General features: G+C 45.9%; 1 protein-coding gene across 4 annotated transcripts in view; it reads left to right on the top strand.

Annotated features, from left to right (window-relative positions):
* TMEM230 (transmembrane protein 230) overlaps positions 1-20,896 on the top strand; it is an 82,248-nt gene that overhangs the window by 33,706 nt on the left and 27,646 nt on the right. For all 4 annotated transcript variants that reach the window (XM_069214172.1, XM_069214173.1, XM_069214174.1 and 1 more), the window contains 2 exons: positions 3,952-4,081; positions 7,856-7,978. In XM_069214172.1, coding sequence (XP_069070273.1) covers positions 3,983-4,081; positions 7,856-7,978 — 222 coding nt within the window. In that variant the 5' untranslated portion in view covers positions 3,952-3,982. The remainder of the gene's footprint in view (positions 1-3,951; positions 4,082-7,855; positions 7,979-20,896) is intronic.

Genomic DNA, 20,896 nt, shown 5'->3' with positions numbered 1-20,896 from the left:
TACCAAATGACTCTGAGAGTTATATTTGTTTCTCCTTAGAAGAAACTGCTGATGCTATTAACTCTTTGAAATCTGGCAAAGCCCAAGGACCAGATAAAATTCCAGGCGATCTATACAAATCTGAGCCACTTATATGGACCTGGTATATCAACTTATTGTCAAATAATATCATAAAAGGAGGAAGATTCCCGAGACGTGGAAGGGTGCTGAAATTATCCGCATCTATAAAAAGGGTAACCCAAATCTCCCAACCAACTATAGACCAGTTAGTTTAATTGATAATCTGCAAAAAATCATCGCAAAACAGCTTCTATATAGACTATCGAGCTGGGTTACGGAGCAGCAGATTCTTTCACCGTGACAGGCGGGGTTCCGGCCTAAAATAAGTACGGTAGATCCAACCTTTAGGTTGGCTGTGCTACATTGGAAATATGTAGTTCTGGCAAAGCAACCCTTATGTTGCCTTTGTTGACTTGCGCTCCGCCCTTGACTTGGTCCCAAGGGGAAAACTTTGGAAAGTGCTATATAAAATAGGGATACAAGCTCATACAATTCTCTTTCTGAAACGAATGTATGAAGATACATATGCGCAAGTGAGGTGGGGCAAACAAGGTGAATTGACGAATAAATTCCCTATTAAAAGAGGCGTCCGGGGATGTGTGTTAGCACCACTCTTGTTCTCCCTATTTATTAATGAGGTGGTGCAAGAATTAAGGGCATGTCAGAATGATGCTCCCACTTTAGTCAATCAGAAAATTCCTAGTCTCCTTTTTGCGGATGACTCCCTACTTATTTCAAAAACCCCTATGGGTTTACAGATTCTGGTGGATAAATTTAATTTATTTTGTGGAAATTCTGGCCTAGAGCTGAATCTGAAGAAAACTAAACTGATGGTGCTCCGCTCCGGACCTCGGAAGAAATGCACTATAAGGCTAGATGGTGATATTTTGGACCAGGTTAGCTCCATTGATTACCTGGGTGTGAGGCTCACAGATTTACTTCATTGGGAGGACCAGGTCAGCAAGAGCGCCGGGCTTTTGCAACATCGGGCAGCATCCATATTGCGCCTTTATAGGAGTACGATTGCCAAAGCTGTATCTCCAGCAATAAAGATCTATGTGGCTAAGGCGCAGGGTGCTGCAACCTACGGTGCAGAGATTTGGGGCATTTCAGATAGTAGTAAAATAACTAAAATTTAGAATAGCTTTCCTCCGGCTTTATGTGCACGCCCCATCAGCACCCCATTAATTCCTTTATTTTTAGACTTAGGGCTAAAACGATGGCTGACTTAATTATTCCACGACCCTTGTTGTATTGGGTGAGGCTATGGGTAGTCCCAGAATTGGTCGTATATAAGTCCTCACTTCTAGAATTGCTAAAATGTACTAATTCTACCTCTATCCCATGGATCAAACATGTATCCAGCTGGTTTCGTACATTGGGACTGAGAGATTTATGGGAGAACCCTTATCAACTTGAGAAATCCCATGTTAAAGTATTGAAGGAGGCCTACAAGGTCTTATGTACGGATTAATTATATTTTCCGCAAATCTAGTGGCCGTTTAACCAATCTTTTCATTGATTTTAAATGGTACCCAGAATTTGAATTATATCTAGATATAATACCTGACCTATTAGGCAAAGGACTGTATGCCAGATTCCGATTTGGAACACTACCATTAATGGCCTTGACAAGCAGATGGGGATCCAATTTAACATCTGATACTTGTCCTGTGTGTGGTAATTCCCCGGAAACAGTAGAGCATTTTATGTTTTTCTGTCCTGCTTATTTAACTCCAAGGTCTAAATGGATCCATAGCATATGTCGGGAATTGAAGTTAAGAAAATGTGTTTTAGCTTTGAGGATTCTGAAAAGTCACAATTCAAGTGTGTTAATTTATGCTGTAAGCAAGTTTTTAGTAGAGGCATGGCGTATACGCAACTGTTATCTACAATGATTTTAACTGGTTTTAGCTTGGGCAGAACGGATTTTACTTTTTTTTATAAATTTGGTTCATGGTGGATTTGTATTGCTCTTTTATGATGATTATTTTACTTTGCATTGTATTGCTTTGATGGCCTGCGGGCCGAATAAAGCTTGTGTGTAACCTAACTTTGGCTGATCTAGACAATTGTAATGCGTCATCAGTGTGTATTGCAAAGACAGATTTAATTTATTTCATAGAAAGCAGGGTAAATCCAAATCCGTTGAGGACTGTGTGGCAGCTTTAAAACGTTTAGCTATTAGTTGCAAATTCAGTACCTTGCATGACATACTTCTAAGAGACCAAATTATATTGCATTTAAACATTGAACGTGTCCAGGAGGGACTACTAGCACATGGAGATTTGGAATTGGGGCAAGTGTTTTTAATAGTGAAGAAAGCTGAATTATCTAGTAGATGTGCTAAGGAAGCACTGGAAAGTTCAGCAAGTAAGGGTTGCTGATGAGTTAGTGGAAAAAATTAATGCAGGAAGGAGAAAAAAACGGATGAAGTAAAGAATTAAAAATAATTGAAAAAGATGAGAGTAGTAAGATGACTGTCGAAGGCCAACTGGAGAAGAAAAAATCTAGCTAAAATATGTTTTAAGTGTCGAACATCTCGCATACAGTAAAAATTGGCCTGCAGTTGATCAGGAATGTCTGCTATGTGGAATTCGAGGGCATTTTGCAAAAGTATGCAGGAAGAAAAACAGAATCCGTAGGGTGAAAGTTATTAAGGAAAATTGTAGGTTGGATTCTGACTCTCACTTTAGGGAGGAAGAAATCAAATATAAAAAAAGAGAAAGTGTATTGAGCATAGGTGGGCAAGTGAAAGTTCCTTCGGGTGTCGTAAGCAGAATAGGTAAAACATGCAGGAACAAACCTGTATGTGAGATGAAGCCATCATGTTACCAGACAAGTTACAGCTTATTCTGGATGGTGAGGATGGGGTTGGAGTGACTTTGGTTAAAATATCATGCCTGCCGACTACATGCCCTGTGGGAGGAGAAGCAGGGGCCGGCATTCACTTTAGCCAAACTGGGTGACACAGTGCAGGGAGACTGTGTAGAGATGGGACACTGTGAGAGGAGACTAGAAAATACGCAAATGTATATACCTGAGCAATGCCACCCTGATGTGAATGATGGCGCATCAAACTATTAAAGATACTGGCTTGTCTGATGTGTGCAGTACGTATCTGTGGTTTCCCACCTAGTTGCGAGTTTGTGTTTTCCAACCATAATGTCGCACAAGATTATTTGGAGACATGGCGAAGAAGAATGCAGTGCATGTCTGAGGCCTGAGGGAATCTCTTTTGTGTTTGGTAGTTGTTGATACACTTCTCAGACTTGAATTCAGCGAGATATTTGTTTTTGTGGATACTCTGTACATTAATGTTCTCTCTCTGTTTACCTCCCTGCTTTTATTAGAGGCAAAAAGATATTTACTTCCTGTGGGCGTATAAGAACATTTTTATTAGTTTGTTAATTATTGAGTCCATTGGGGCAGGGCTGTCTTTTCTGCTTACTGTACTTAGTGCATGTGATGTTTTTCTGTTGTATGATTTATCTTTCAATAAAAATCCAACATTTTAATGTTGGAGTGAGGCTTGTTCATAAACTCTCAGTCACTCTAACGTCAGAACTGTACAGATTTCTTGTCGGCTGTAATGTGCCACTGAGTCTGGCATCATTTTATACCAAAACCTTTTTTATATTTGTAAGAAGGGGGTTCTCCGTTCAAGTTGATATGGAAATTAGAAGTACAACTATATACTTTTATAGCACTTTTGCTTACTGACTTTGTTATGAAAATAAGACCCGTGCGTTGTTATGCAAAATTTGGAGAGGAGCCCACTGTCATTGTCCTTATTGAGAATTTTGATTTTTTTTTTTTAAAGATAAGTGGTGAAATTTCATTGCTGAAAGGAGGCCGCAATATCTCTAATAATGTTTTCCATTCCGGCAGGTTGTATTTATTGACGCTGGTCTTACCTCTCATGATGCCGGCCAGAAATAATGTGGGAGGCAGCATCCCTAGCAGCAAAGTAAAATACTCAAAGCTTTCTGACACAGACGAGGGATACATCGACCTCCAGGTAAGCTAGCAGCCTGTTGTTGGTGTGAACTCTTAACTGTTGTGGACCATTCCCTTGTCTAATTGCAAATGCATCTTACTGCAGTGTTTCTTTGTGTTTGGATCAGTGGCAAAATAGTCTATTGGTAAAAATTCATCAAGGAGCGTCCATTGTGATTGCCCACAGTTGTTGTTTGCAGTCTCGGAGACATAGAGCGAGAGGAGAACAAGAGCTTGGGAGATTGACTGCTATGGAACCACCATAACAGATGCAATATATTATATACTCTACCATCAGAGACCTTCAGTCTCAAGATCTGATTGCACAGATTCACAATGGAAATAAAGACACTGGTTCAGGCTGTGGGTAGCACAACCTTATGCCTCCGTGAGAGCATATTTTCTTTTGCCCACCCATCAAAAGTACGTACCTCAAATAGTGCCAAGGGCAATTGGAAACTGTGGTAGTTGTGCTAATAAAAATAAATGATATAGCATAATATGTTAAGAAACCCAGGTGTTATTTTTATTTTTTAGTGTAAGGTTTGGGCATGGTGTAACAATAACACACAGCAGCCTACTTATGAATGGTTATTCAAATGTCAAGATTTATCATTGTGGCCACATGCTGCTTGACCTCACTTCAGGACACATGAGTCAGCAAGAGCATGTCTGGAAAGTCCAATGAACATATACGACCACAGCACACAACATATATGGTAGTACAATACAAGTGCGAACTCTGGTATGACAGATCCATTGATGAATGGTACAATACTCTTCTTTGTGTTCCAGAAAGATATTCATTTGGATCAGTAGTTGGATTGTTTCTAGGCCATGTATGGTGATAGTTCTTAATGGTTTGTGTTAAATCAAGCACAGCCAACACATGTTTCGTCACACACAGACTTTTTCAAGGCTGTAAAAGCCATATTGTACAGAGGTTTTTATTTCACATTGGTACATTGAAATGGCATATGTAAATATAATCATAACAGACATGCGAAGTTACATACATGACAAAAATGACCGATTGTATAATCGTGGACAGATGTAGTTTCAAACCAGTGAGTACAGTAAGAGATGTCATAAGGTGAGAGAAAGTTAGAGAATAAGTTAATACCAAATCTCCGTGTATTGCAGTCATGGACACCGTAAGTGTTCAGAGAGAGCAAGCGCTCCATAGGTTACATACGGACAATTATAAAAGGCCAAGTGTGTCAAAATAGTTGGAACGCGTGAAAGTGAAGGAAAATTCTGAAGTTGAGAACCTACCTAGACTATTAAATCATGTATCCAACCAGAAAAAAGAAGGGAATAAGGGAGCTGAGCTGTAGCGGGAACAGAGAAAAGAAAGAGCCCAAATGTAAAATAAGAGAAGAAGGTATGTAGACCTTATAATAAGGTACATAAAGGCAAATAATTACAGCTAAAGGTATGCGTATCTTTAGCCTAGTTAAGTGAGTGAGAAAGTACGTAGTTCCGGTATCCTATAGTAAAAGGCCACCATGGGTCAGTATGTACAGAAAGAAGAAGAGTCATAAATGAGCGAAGAGTCGAGGGACTTTGGTAAGTCCTACAAAAAAAGGGGGTGATAAGTTTGAGTACCGGACTGTATAACCAAAAACCTGAGCAAGTAGTGTGATTACCCACTCAATTTAGGATAAAATTGTGGTATCAGAAAACTGATTTGAATATTTGCCAGACAGTATTAAGATGTGCAGTGACCCCACAGGTGAGTCCAAATGTGTCGTACTTATTGAATATTGGGTCCTAGGAAGCCTTGTTTATTGTCAAAGCAAACGGAGTGAGCAAAATTAAAGTTGCTAAGTTTGTGAATAGTATTAAGGACTCGGGCTGTTCCCCGCAGAAGTAGGCATGTAAGCGCCAAGGTTCCACGTGTGTATAAAACGCTTATACATATTGTGAAAAGCCAAAACTGGGGTGATGTTGTGAGGTAGCTAGAAACTTAATTTATAATTCCAAAGAGTATTTGGATGATCCCCAAGCATTGCTTCAACGTAACGTGACTTAAAGAGAACCCAAATGGTTCCTAACCAATTGGTTGGTAGGTCCAGAAAAGCTTAGTTAGTTGGCAATGCTGTAACGGAGTAAACCAAGTAAGAGATTTTAAATATAAATAATTAAAGGGCCCTGGCCGTTCCCCTCAGAGGCAGGCATGTAAGTGCTAATGTTCCATGTGTTGCAAAATCGCTTGAGAATCTAGCAACGTACCAATGCTGGACATATGTAACTAAGCAGCTAAAACTTACTTAATTCATCAAAGTGAACCTTTTCTTACCTCAAGGTAAGGATAGTCGCCTAGCATTTAAAATATTACAATTCGTTCTACTCATTACTTAATGCCCTTCCAGTGTAAAATAAAGTGCTTGAGCTTCTCAAGCCATAATTTGTTATGGTATTTAGAAAGCAGCTACTCACTTTCCTTTTGAATTAATGTTTCGGAGTTATTTTGTTTTTAGGAATGTTTATGATTCAGTGGATTTTATGATTTGATTTGAATACAGTGCAACTATTGTAATGTGTATTTAAACTGGACTAAATACATTTGTATATTTTATAAATCCCTTCTTTGCAATTGTCTCCGGTACAAAAAACGTGAAAATAAGCTAGAAAAGTGTGTGTGTGCGTGCACGTGCGCGGGGTATGTTTTTTGTATTCCCCATAAAGACGGAAATACTTTACTTCAATTTGTCATTCTTATGTATTTAGGAATCCTCGAGTCACTCCTTTCCCAGTTAGAGGTGACCGGTGAGACTGCTTTTGTGGTGTTGTAGGGAACCCCCTTATTATTTACTGGTAATCTTCATTACCCGGATTTCTACCTTATTTCATCACAACCCTTACTATGTGAGGTGGCCCACCCCCCACCTCCCTCTCCAAAGACACATCCCCTGCTAAAGCTGAGAAGAAAAAAAATATAGCTTTAAATGTATGTTTCTTCCCTTTTTTTTTCCCCCTAAGAAGACTGTCCATTCCCTGTATCTTCCAAACTTACCCTTTTGGCGATCTGCTTGTATTAAGCAAAATGGGACATTGTAGGTGCCCATCTTGGGAGAGAGGGATGATAAGGTAATCTAGAGTACTGGTAAATAATCAGGTCATTAACCTGTGATCTATCCCAGTAAATACCACACGAGGCTGTAGCCAAGCTTTTATTTTTTGCAGACACCAATAATATGAAGACTTTAACCATGATATGCATAGTTTATTGAATAGTAGTTTTAGCATTTAGTTCAATGCAGCGTTTAATACACCAGAGCCAAAAACAATACCATAATTGTTCTAACATTAAATGTAAAGGAAAAAAAGCATTATGAGTAGACCATGTACCTGCTCTGCAAAGAAACTCTACATGCTTCTGCCCAAAAGTTAGCTACCACTCTAGAGGAGTGACCTTGTAAGTTCTTTGAATATTCAACTCCCGTGGATGAGTAGGCTTAGGAAATGACTTGATTTAACTTGCTAGCTAGAGTAGCTGTTGTTGGTTTCGTTCCCTTATTGGCTGCACCATAAAAAAATAAACAATCTCGGCAACAAACGTTTGGAGTTCTTTCTTTGCGTTTGGTAAGGTTTATAGCTTACTCCTTTTATATCAGTAGGAATGTTGTTAAGGGAAGGCTGCCTGTCACCACATTAGTTAGTGATTCTTTAATGGAGTGCATATTTATTTTTCTTTTGCTAGGAAGATTGGTCTACTGGCAAGGTAATTTTGTTTTTGGTAGCCACAAGGCGAGGAAATAATAACAATACGCTTCCCTACTTTTCTCTTCAGTTTAAAAAAAGCCCCCCGAAGGTCCCCTACAAGGCAATTGCACTGGCAACCATCCTTTTCTCCATCGGAACCCTCCTGATTGTGATAGGAGCCTTGCTGCTGACTGGATACATTAGCGGAGGGGTAAGCACGTCTATACTTAATATGTATTCATGTTTTTATTTCAGCGCTTATTTTATTTTGTTTCAAAATTAGATTTATGTCCTGTGGGCATAAGTAAACGCCCTCTGTTTTGTAAACTGGCATTCTGAAAGTCATAGCTTGTCGAACGTTCGCTTTTATTTATTGTTCAATTCAAAATAATGTATGGACTTAAGTGACACAATAGATATCCATAAGAGGATTACACGTGTTCTCTTGAATCAGAGAGACTTAATTATTCCTGGGCTACGGGAAAGCATTGTATGTTTCACTGGTTCATGGTTGGATGCTTGTACAAAAAGCAGCCCTACGTCTAATTCTTGATCAAAGAGAAGATATCATCATTATCACCACCAACCAATCAGTCAATTGTGATATAGGCAACACAGTTTAAGCAGTTAACTCTGCACATTCTTTCTATTTATATTTATGTCTCCTCATCAACCCTTCTTTGAGAAAAAACGAAAATCCCTTTTATTGCACGTTGTCAATCCGCAGAGCACCAGTACGCAGACACTGCTTGCAGTCGAATTTGGTGTATAAATGTTTTGAGTCATTCACTTATGCTCAACTTACTCGCCAGATTTCTTGCCTGGTTCTTCACAAGCTTCATTTATCTGTGAAGAAAACTCTAGCATCGCTTTAGTCACCATAAGAATAGTAAATCCAATCTCACCTGATCTATCTACTTTCTTTTGCTTTCCTGGGCCCTAGGGTTTGACTCAGCTGGGTTCTAATTCCAGCTGGCAGACCTCCTTTCCAATACGCTTTGTGTATAATGTCGTTTTTTTTTTTTTTTTGTACATATAGCCTTCAGGCTGGTCTGACATGAAGTTTGGACATCAGGTTGACATGGAGATGTGTACATTTGAACCGGTGTGTGACTATCTTAACCAGAGAACCATGCATTCGTTAATAAATTAGGCATCTATCCATGAACTGCATCTTCTTCCGAAGAGAAGCACACATTAGCAGGTTTGATAGCAAAAGCAAACTGTTCAATCGGCCTGGTGTACTTAGCTGTACTGAAATTGCAATTTTAGTTTAATAATTTCAAACCAGCATGATCTATTAATGGGATTATTTATACACTGCTTTATGGACGATTTTGAACTATGAAGAGAAAGGCTGTGATTTAAGAGATTAGATTTGAAGCCCAAGCTCTAGAAGACATACATTCATAGGTCTGCTGCTAAAACTGACATTATTGAGGTATTTGCAGATTACTGAACCATTGTTGTTTCTTAGTTCTTCAGATGTAGGTTTTGAAGAAGCATGCATAGTACGGTACTTGAATGTGTGTGAAGTGAGTGGAGTTATGAGTTAGTGAGGGGAGTTGATGCAAGATGGGAGTTGGATCTCTTCAACCACAAGATCTCGAATTAGAGTTCGAGCTTTGGAACCGAGTAAGAAGTTGGCACTATTTAAGTGCAAGGGAAAACCCTTTCTTGCCTCAAGTTCATCCCTGCTTCTAAGATTTATGCAGAACAGGCTAGGCCAGTTTTCAGACTAGGCTCAATGTTACAAATATAGGCTACAGTCCAGAAGAAGGCTCTTGTTTGAGAGCAACATTTGACCCATGAAGAAGCTAGCCGGTCTGAGGGCTGAGAAGGTCTAGTACACATTGGAAGTCCTTTGGCTGTGGATGGTTCATAGTGGACTGGCCAAGCCAGGATCACTTGTATCAGTTGATTGAGCATTGTCATGGCTTGCATCTTATTTAGGCACTTAGGTGGTCATTTTGAACCTGGCAGTAAAGACCGCACCGCCTGCGGTCGCAGTAACTGCCGCCAGGCTCAAAATGACGGTCCAGACCACCACATAATGAAGCACATGAGAAACAGCCAGCGGCCTATCCACTCACTGCCATTTTAAGAGTACTGCCGACGTCGGCAGAGGCCATCTTCAGGCCGGCGGGAGGGCCCTACACGGCCACCATATTATGAACCACCACACCGCCATCAGTTCTGGGGCAGGAACTACTGCCATGCAAAGCCTGGCGGAAACAACCCTTATAAAAGGGAAACACTCACCGGAGGCCCACAGAACACGGCGACATGGAGCGAGAGTTGGAAATAATGCCAGTGCTTTCCTTGCCATATTTCTCAAGGACCGTGACTGCCGACGAAGACGACAACAGTAAGTACCTCAACCTAGCACACATGGGAGGAAAGGGCACCATGACACAACACGCAACGCACTCCCACCCCTTCCCACTGCCCCAAGCCACATATACCCTACCAAAATAAACTTACCAGACACATGCAAACTACATCAGAACCAGTGCACACACCTGTGTACACCACTCCCCCCCCACAGTGAAATGCTGCACAACGGGACAATATTGCACCAACGGGTCTGCTGGGCACAACAATTTATTATGTCCAAACAAGGCCATAGGCCAGTCCAAATTCAAGTCCCAGAAGGGAAAATATAGGCCACACTTGACTATGATGGAAAAATCCTCCACTGAGAAGGGGCCATCAATGGGTCATCTAGGCCCCTTAGGGATCAGGGGCATGGGATGGTGGGGGTGGGGGTGGAGGTGGGGGTCTCAGGTTTGGGAGGGGGGGGTGGTCTTGGGCATAGGTTCTGGAGGTGGGGAGGGTTTGGGCTTGCCCTTGGAAGGAGGAGGAGTGGGCTTGGACTGGGGAATGGCAGAGGGACCAAGGTCAACACTGGGCTTCTTCCTCCCTGGGGGAAGGGGCACGGGAATGGGAAGGGTGGACTGAAGAGGACTTTGAAGAGGACGGAGTAGACTTGATGTGGCCAAGGGAACATTTAGGGATAAGACTGGGTTGGCCAGCGGATTCAAACACGGGAGAGGAAAAGCTTTCTAGGTGCAGCAAGAGGGGTTTTGGAGACAGGTTTGGGAGTGGAGGTAGAGGGAGTGGTGGTATGAGGTGTAGGTCTGCTGGACGTGGATGCAGGTGCCTGTTTAGTATGCTTATGTGTGGTGGATGTATGTGGAGTGGATGAGTGTGAACGTTTGTGTGTTTTGGAGGAGGGTGGGCGGACACGGTGGGGGAGATGGATGTTGGTGTGTCTGCTTTGGTATGTTGGGTGTGTGCCTGCATGTGGTGGGACGTGTGGTGCTTGTGTTTCTCTGTGTGCTTCATGTGTGTTGTTGTGGGTGCATGGCTGTCTGTATGTGTGCTTGGGATGGGTGAAGGGAGTGGGGTGCTGGAAGGAGTAGAGTTGGGGGGAGGGGGGGGACGGAAAGAACAGGGACACTGTCTGCTGTCAAAGAGGTGGTCCGAGCCTGAAAAGATCTCTGTAGGCCAGACATGGCACAGTGAATACCTTCCAGGAATGCATTGCATTGTTGCATCTGGGATGCCGGCCCCTGGATGGCATTAACAATGGTTGTCTGCCCTACAGAGATGGTTCTCAGAAGGTCAATAGCCTCCTCAGTGAGAGCAACAGGGCTGACTGGGGCAGGAGAAGAGGTGCTTGGGGCGAAGGAAATGCCCTCCCTCCTGGGTGAGCGGGCACAGGCCACTCAGTGGGGAGCCACTGGGAGGGCGGTGATGGTATGGGGGTTGGTGGAAGATGGCAAACAATGGGTGGGCCCAGTAGGGTCCGCCACCACCAGGGAGCTGCCATCGGAGGAGGTGTTGGAGTCACCTACCTTCAGTGGTAGTCACCTCCCCCATGGTACTTCCTTCGCCCTACAACCCACTGGTCCCCTTGGCGTTGGTGGATTCTGCCTCCTGGGTCCTGTGGCTGCAGCATTCCCACTCACCAGTGCCTCAGCTCCCTCGCAAGATGATGCTAAAGCACACAAGGACACAAGAGCACAGCGGGAAGGGAAAAAAATAAGAAATAAGTATGTCAATTAAAGGAAAAATATTCATGTTGGAGCACATACACTCCCACCCATCTCAGGCACCACCCCTCAGAAGACACAATATATGATATGGATATGTCCCTGACTGGCAGGCATGATCTCTCAGTACACTACATTACCATCCTCGCCCTCTATTCTGCTACACTTTGCAATGGGAAACGATGAAAGACAATGCCAAGACAACAAATCTGTAAATCCATGAGGCCACATTAAACCAATAGCCCATACCGTGGACCCCTCACAGACCTACATCCCTAGCCACATCTACCTAAGGACACTATCCCACGGACGTAGAGGGAGGCAGGACTGTAGTGACACACCTTTCTATGGGCCTGGCACTACAATGCATGCACCACATAGCACCTAACTACACTCATTATAGTAGCATCACAACAGTGTTGGGACTTACCCCCTTGTGGCTGCTGTGCTGCCTCCAAGCGCCCATCCAAATCCAGATAGGCCACCACCAGTATGCGGGCGATTGGGGGTGTCCGGGTCCGACGGGCACCTCTCCCACGTTGGAAGGCCGTCCCCAGCTGGGCCTTTCCGGTCTTTTGGGCCCAGCACTGTAGGTCCTACCACCGCTTCCTGCAGTGGGTGCTCTGCTGGCTGTAGACCCCCAGGGTCTGCACTTCCTTGGCGATGGCTTGCCACAATCCTTTCTTCTTATGGGCGCTGGCCTGCATGGGGGACACAGAGTAAAATAGATGTCAGTGTGGGTGCCCCATACACAAATGCCATGCCAGTCCAACCTGACATAGCCCATGGAGACATACATATAGACAATAGCCAAGCCCAAAACTGCCAGACACACAACGGGTAAGCATTCATACTGGCAACAAAAATGCCTACAAGCATCCGCCACATTCACGGAGGACAAATAGTAACTCACCTGTTCCTCTGGTCTCCCATACAGCTTTGCATACAGGGGTAGGACCCCATCCACCAGCTTCTCCAGCTCCTCCCTGATGAAGGCCAGGGCCCGTTCCCCCTGTAGCCCGTGTCATCTCGCGGACCAGAGTCAGGACACAGCAGCACACATAGTGGAGTTCTTCCCTAATTGAGGTGCAGGAGTCAAGTGGAAAGGGCATGGCAAAATGGCGTTGTATACCGTGGCAGTGTGCACCGTCACTGCCTGCGGTGATCATGATTGGCCCTGCTTCCCCATTGACAACAGTGTTATCCAATGATCAGGTGCATTGCGGTGAACACAGCCTACCACCATGACGACCAATGCCAACGGAATGAGGTCACTTCCTACACTACACTACCTGTAGGGCAGGGGACTGCCATTTTACATCCACCATGCCTTCATTGTTTGGCCGGGGTCCTAGTCCATGGCTCCATTCCATCTCCTCTTTGTCGAGTACTGTTATGATGACTGGTCCTCCTCATTAAATCATGTTGGGAATTGTGCCTACACTGTGATGCAATTAAACATACACATTGCCCTGACAGGATTAAAACGTTCTTTGTGTCTGTGTGAAGGACAATTGTGTTGCATGTACAACATGAGCCGTGGGGCCTTGTTATGGAAGTGTATGTCCTAACTCAATGTCTCTCTCTTCCTCCCCTCATGGGGCCCTCCCTCACCACATGGGTATGTACCTATCTGCTTACAGACCCCTGGTCGATCTGTCCACCATGGAGGAATATTACGTCATCATCACTTACCACCTTAATCGAGCCACAATCCTGGAACTCTGTGCACAAATGGAGCCTGTTCTGATGCCAATGAATAGGAATCCCCAAGCCATACCTACAACTGTGCAGGTACTATCTGTGGTACATTCTTTTAGCCACAGCCTCATTCCAAGTGACAGTGGACATGGCAGCTGATGTTTCTCAGCCACTGTTCAGTCACATTCTGTCCAAATTGTTTAATGCATTTGTGCAACACCTGCAAAGTTATGTCCAGTTTCCCCAGAGGGCTGATCTCACCAACATCAAATCAGGATTCTATGCTTTTGCAAATATACCCCATGTGATAGGTGCCATTGATGGTACCCACATAGCCCTCATACACACAAGAGTAAAGGAACAGGTGTTCAGAAATTGTAAAAACGATCACTCAATGAATGTCTAATTGGTGTGTTCTGCTGATCAGAACATTTCTTATGTCAATGCAAGGTTCCCAGGATCAATCCATGATTCCTATGTCCTGAGAAACAGCAGTGTGCCACACATGATGGGACAACTACAGGGGGGCATAGCTTGGCTCATAGGTGAGTGTGTATGACACTGTACTAGTGACATACCTGACGAGCAAGTTACTTACCTTCGGTAACGCTTTTTCTGGTGGATACATTAGCTACCTGTGGATTCTCCCCATACGTAGCATTCAACAGAAACTTCTCTCTAGCTCTGCACGTCGGTGAGGACGTCACAATTGCCCGACTCCACACGGCTCTGCCTGACGTCATTGTAGCAATAAGAGGCCCTTGCCGGCGTCCGTTTACGCCATTTTTGACGTGCCTTTGAGATATATAGAAAACATTGACCACCTAAACACTCCATGATCATAAACAATAAAGCTTTATAGAAAACCTTTATATCGAACTTTTGCAGAGCTCCGTAAAAAGAGTATACCATCATGATCAGTTTAAAAACTTGCAAATAACTAGAATTGCAACTATGAATATATATACATATATAGAAATTAAGACCCTGAAGTGCACACCTAAGGCGATCCCGGTATGACCAGACTGACAAAGGGGGGGCGGGAGGGACCGTGAGGAATCCACTGGTAGCTAATGTATCCACCAGAAAAAGCGTTACCGAAGGTAAGTAACTTGCTCTTCTGATGGATACAACTACCTGTGGATTCCTCACCTAATGAATAGAGTCCCAAAGCAGTACCACCTCGGAGGAGGGTGTCCGTCTGGTCACACCAGGAACTCCTGCAGCACAGACCGCGCAAAATGGCCATCCCTCCGCACCTCCGAATCCAGACAATAATGCTTTACAAAGGTGTGGATGAAAGACCAAGTCGCGGCCTTACAGATATCCGCCACCGGAACACCTCTGGCCAGAGCCGATGAGGTCGACATGGCCCTGGTGGAATGGGCTCTGATCCCCTCAGGAGGATCCTTCTTCACCAATGAGTAACATTTTAATACAAAGAACGACCCACCTGGAGAGTGTTCGCTTGTGGACGGCCTTCCCCTTCCTCTTCCCCACGTATCGGATAAAGAGTTGTTCATCCAACCGGAACTCTCTCGTCCTGTCAATATAAAAGCTGAGAGCCCTCCTGGGGTCCAGACGATGGAGTCTTTCCTCCTCCTTAGATGTGTGCGGAGGAGGGTAGAACTACGAGAGAGTAATGGATTGTCCCAAGTGAAACAGAGACACTACCTTGGGGAGGAAAGCCGCCCTGGTCCTCAAAACCACCTTGTCCTTATGAAAAGTCGTAAATGGCAGGTGAACAGAAAGGGCCTGTAGTTCACTAACACGTCTAGCTGACGTAATGGCTGTCAGAAACAGTCTTGAAAAACAGATACCTCAAGGGACAAGAATTAAGAGGCTCAAAGGGAGAGCCCATTAAAAAAGTTAACATCAGATTCAAGTCCCACTGCGGCATGATAAAAGGAGTGGGAGGAAACCTATTAGTAAGCGCCTTAAAAAAATCGTAAAACCAAAGGAGATTTGAACAAAGAGGGTTGATCTGGAAGACACAAGAAGGCCGAAAGATAGCCTTTAATAGTGGCCACAGCACAACCACGCTGTGCCCACGACAAAGCAAATAACAATATATCTGAAAGATGGGCACTTAAGGGATTAATTAGCTGCTCTCCACACCAATGAACGAATTTAACCCACCTACTAGCATAGATCGATTTGGTGGAGTGTTGCCTGGCCGATAAAGAACGTCCACCACCTCTGGTGGGAGAGAAAAAGCACTCAGGTTGCCCTGCTCAATCTCCAGGCATGGAGGTGCAGGCTCTGGAGGTGGGGGTGTAGAACCTGCCCCTGCGACTGCAAGAGGTCTGCCCTGAGAGGGAGACGGAGCGGAGGGCACAGCTAGAGTTGGAGTAGGTCTGCATACCACACCCTTCGTGGCCAATCCGGAGCTATTAGAATGACTTGGGCCCGGTCTTGGCGAATCTGCCTCAAAACCCGAGGAATCAAGGGTATGGGGGGAAACGCGTAAAGCAACTGGCCGCACCAGGACATCTGAAATGCGTCCCCCAGCGCTCCTTGCATCGGATACTGAAGGCTGCAGAACGACGGACAGTGCGCGTTCTCCCGAGTGGCAAACAGGTCTATTTGGGGAAAACCCCACATCCGAAAGATGTACAGAATCAGATCTGTATGCAGACACCACTCATGGTCGTCTGAGAAGAAACGACTGAGACTGTCCACCCGCATGTTTTGAACCCCGGCCAGATGGTTTGCTACTACGCAAAGCCGATGGTCCCGAGCCCAGGACCAGAGTCGCAGAGCCTCTCTGCAAAGAAGGTACGACCCTACACCCCCCTGCTTGTTGATATACCACATCGCGGTCGTGTTGTCTGTTAGGATCTGAACCGACTGACCGCGAAGGGAAGGGAGGAAGGCCTTGAGGGCCAAACGAATCGCCCACAGTTCCAGCAGATTGACATGAAATATCTGCTCTACCTTGATCTCCAGATCCCCAATATGAGCTCCCCACCCTAAGGTGGAGGCATCCGTTATCACCGTGGTCACCGGAGTTGGCAGCGAAAACTGCTTTCCTTGAGAAAGGTTGCCGTCCGCAGCCCACCATCGGAGATCCGCTGCAGTGTCTCTGGAGATCTTTATCGACTCCCTGAGATCTCCTCTGTGTTGAAACCACTGCCTGCGGAGGCACCACTGAAGAGCACTCATATGCCAGCGTGCTTGAGTGACCAACCGAATGCAAGAAGCGAACAGGCCGAGCAGACGAAGGACCTTGAGGACTTGAACTACCGCTCCTTTCTGAAACATCGGAATCAACGCCTGAATGTCCTGTATGCGCTGTGGCGGAGGAAAGGCCCAATTCAATGTAGTGTCCAGTACTGCCCCTATAAACAGGAGGCGTTGAGAGGGCTCTAAGTGAGACTTGGGCACATTTATTGAAAAACCCAGACTGAACAACAACTGGGTTGTCAGCTGCAGATGACGCAACACAAGCCCCGGAGGCTCGGCTTTGATCAACCAATCGTCAAGGTAAGGGAATACTGCTACCCCTTTCCTCCTGAGGTGTGCTGCAACAACCGCCATCACCTTCGTGAAGACCCGAGGTGCGGAAGTAAGACCAAAAGGAAGGACCGCAAACTGGTAGTGCTGCGATCCTACCACAAACCGGAGATACTTCCTGTGCGACTTGAGAATGAGAATGTGAAAATAAGCATCCTGCAAGTCGACCGACACCATCTAATCCTCTTCGTTCAACGCCAAAAGCACCTGTGCTAGAGTCAGCATTTTGAATTTCTCCTGTTTGAGGAACCAATTCAAAACCCTCAGGTCCAAGATTGGTCTCAGACGACCATCCTTTTTGGGAATCAGAAAGTACCTGGAATAGCACCCCTGACCCTTCTCCTGCTCCGGAACCAACTCTACTGCGCCCTTCAACAACAGGGAGAGAACCTCCTGTTCTAGCAACAGGAGATGATCTTCTGAACAAAAGGAAGGACGGGGAGGGAATGGAGGAGGAATCTCCCCAAAGAGCATAACCTTTTCTCACCACACTGATGACCCAGGAATCTGATGTTATGGGCTCCCACATGAAAAGAAAAAGAGAAAGCCCCCCCCCCCCTACCAGCGAGACATGGGAGACTATGGCAAGAGGACTAGGGCTGCTTTCCATGTGGCAACCCTCAAGAGGAAGAGGGAGGGTGCTGCTGCTGGGTGGCCCCTCTAGTGCGGACCCTACCCCGCCCCAAAAGCGATCGAGGAGGGAGGCTCCAAGACTGCTGCCCAGGCTGCTGTGACCTCCCACGAAAGGAAGCTCCTCTTCCAAAAACTTGCAGCTGCCTGAATGATCGAAACTGGGCAGAAGCAGCCTGCAGACCCAGTGACCTAGCAGTGGCCCTACATTCCTTAAAGCGCACTAGCGCAGAGTCCGCTTTAGATCCAAATAATTTTGCCCCATCAAAAGGCAAATCCAACAACGTGGCCTGGACGTCCGAAGAAAAACCAGAAGTGCGCAGCCAAGCATGACGCCTGGTAGCCACTGATGTCCCCATGGCTCTTGCAACAGAATCTTTGGTATCCAGCCCTGACTGAATGACTTGCGTAGCCACCGCCTGAGCGTCAGAGAGTAGGCTATGCAAGTCCTGGGGCATGTCCGGAAGAACAGCCTTTGCCGCATCCATTATAGCATATATGTACCTGCCAAGAATACAAGTAGCATTGGCAGATTTTAGCGCCATGCTACACGACAAACACTTTCTTGGCCGATTTGTTACATGCGCTTGGATTCCCGGTCAGATAGAACTCCCGTAAAAGAACCAGGGGCAGACCTCAAAGAACAGGATGCCTGCACTACCAGACTCTCTGGCGAAGGATGTTTTGACAAAAACTCAAGGTCCCCCGGTGCAGACTTATAACGCCTGGCCACTGACCTACTGACAGCTGAAGAGGTGACAGGCTTCTTCCACACCTCTTCGATTGGTTCCATAAGAGCCTCATTAAATGGCAAAAGAGGATCCGCCATGGCTGTAGCAGGGTACAGAACTTCCGTCAACAGTTTGGTTTTAACCTGAGCTGTAGGTATAGGAAGTTCCAAAAAAGTAGCAGCCTTTCTAATTACTGAGTGGAAGGTGGCTGCCTCCTCCGTAGATTCTCCTGGGGAGGCCAGATCCCATTCTGGGGAAGTACCTGCATCCGATGATGCCATACGGCCTCTAGGTTTCATCTCCTCTGACAACGGCATTGAAGGTCTCTCCCTCGATGGCTGCGCCGCCGGCAGAGGCGCCTGGCTAGAGTCTCCAGCCGGACAGAACGGCATAAACGGCGTTGGACTGAATGGAGCTGGAACGTCGAGATTGAATGCCAGGGGACCGGTGGGGCCAGCTGGCGCACCAGCTCCCGGAGCCATATTTTGGAATATGGCAAACATGGCATTGAGAAATGCCGCTGATCTGTCCCCGGAGCCGGGAACGAAGGATAGCCTTGAGGAGATGGCGCCCGGCTGGACACTTGCGTGACGTAGAAGCCAGATGACTTTGAGGATCAACAACCTCGAAGACTGACTGTGCCTGGGACGTCTGCGGAGTCACTGGCTATGGGGACACCGTCTTACTCACTTCCCAAGACTTACGGCGCCGAGTCGACGGAGACCTCGACTCCGACCGACGCCCGAGAGTCACAGTGATGCCGCTTCTTATGAGACGACTTCCCTGAAGATGATCCATGGTGCCTCTTCCTCTCCTTCTTCAACTTAGCTAAAAATAGCTTAGCCTCACGCTCCTTCAACGTCTTCGGATTCATCTTCTGACAGGAGCCGCATTCTTGGACGTCGTGATCCGAACTAGGCACCAAAGGCAGTCGTTGTGAGGATCAGTCACCGACATCCGACCTCCACACTCCCTGCAGGGCTTAAAACCCTATTTCTGTGGAGCCGACATCGAGAAAAACACAAAGTATCCCCTCCGAAGAGCGAACTATACTGGTAGCCAGAAAAGTAACCATTATCGGAGGCATGACAAAAAGGGAACTGACGTCAGCATGCTGGCGAGGGCCTCTTATTGCCACGATGACGTCAGGCAGAGCCGCGTGGAGTCGGGCAATTGTGATGTCCTCGCTGACGTGCAGAGCTAGAGAGAAGTTTCCGTTGAATGCTATGCGTGGGGAGAATTCATTAGGTGAGGAATCCACAGGTAGTTGAATCCATCAGAAAGGCAGGCTGCATGCAAGTAGTAAGTGTGTGTATTAACCCTCTTTCACCCACTTTTCTAGGGGATTCTGGCTGCCCAAACATGCAATGGCCCCTGACACCTGTGAGAAATCCCAGGACAGATGCTGAACTCCATTATAAGGAAGCACATGGTCGCACTAGGAGGGTGATTGAGCGGACCATGGGACTCCTGAAGGTAAGATTTTGTTGCCTGCATCCCTCTGGAGGATCCCTGTGCTATGACCCTGGCAAGGTGTGTCAGATAGTGGTGGCCTACTGTATGCTACACAACTTGGCTGTGAGGAAAGCTATCCCACTTCTTGAAGAGGAGGATACAGCCCAACCACCCCTGCCACCTCAGAGGGTGGATGAGAGTGATGAAGAAGAGGGGGTAGACATCAACTCCAGAACCCAGCTAATCCGGCTGTATTTCCAGTGACTCTAAGGTACATTTCTATTCTGCAAATGGGTTTCCTGCATTGTTTCTGGGAGACTTATGTAATAAGTGCTGTGTTGTCCCTTACCAGTGATGTTGCAAATTTAAGGATGAAGACACAGATGTTTGTTACAGCAATGGAATGTAAAGTGTGACATACTTCAAACACGACAGTCTGTCAGACCCCCCTCCTGCAATTAAAGCAGCAATATGATGGAAACTGGCTAATACATACACATTAACATTTGCTTGCTGACATTAAATGAGGCCAGTTTTCTGTGTTTATATGTGTATATATTTGAAGATTACACATACATGAGTGATGGGATAGTGGAAGGAAGTGGGCACGTGGTGAACAATATCCTCAGGTAGATTTCCACAGCTGTTGGTAGCACAGGGGAAAAGTCCATGGGGCATTGGAAGATGGTGACATGGCATGGCATTGGCATGTCAACAAGGTAGCTCAGTGGCACACAACGGAGACAGTTCAGGGCAGAGTCAATTCCTGGTGGTGGGCGTGGTCTTGGCTGGTGTTTGACTGGGATGTCTGGGTCTGAGGCCAAGTTTTCAAGGGGGTACCGGGGCTGCAGGGGAAGGGGTGCTGGTGTCCTGTGAGTCCTCTGGCAGTGCCACCACTCCAATAGCTGCTGCTGATGTTGAAGGCAGGGCAGTGTCCTGGCTAGTGGAAGGGGTTTGCAGGTGGGTAGAGGACTCAGGCTGGATGTTGGTCTGGTGTTGCAGCACCCCTGCAATAGAGGCCATGGCCGCATTGAGCTG

This window comes from Pleurodeles waltl, chromosome 11 (assembly GCF_031143425.1).
Source record: "Pleurodeles waltl isolate 20211129_DDA chromosome 11, aPleWal1.hap1.20221129, whole genome shotgun sequence".
Lineage (NCBI taxonomy): Eukaryota > Metazoa > Chordata > Amphibia > Caudata > Salamandridae > Pleurodeles > Pleurodeles waltl.
Note: the sequence above shows the minus strand (reverse complement) of the source record. Positions and strands in the feature narration are given on the sequence as shown.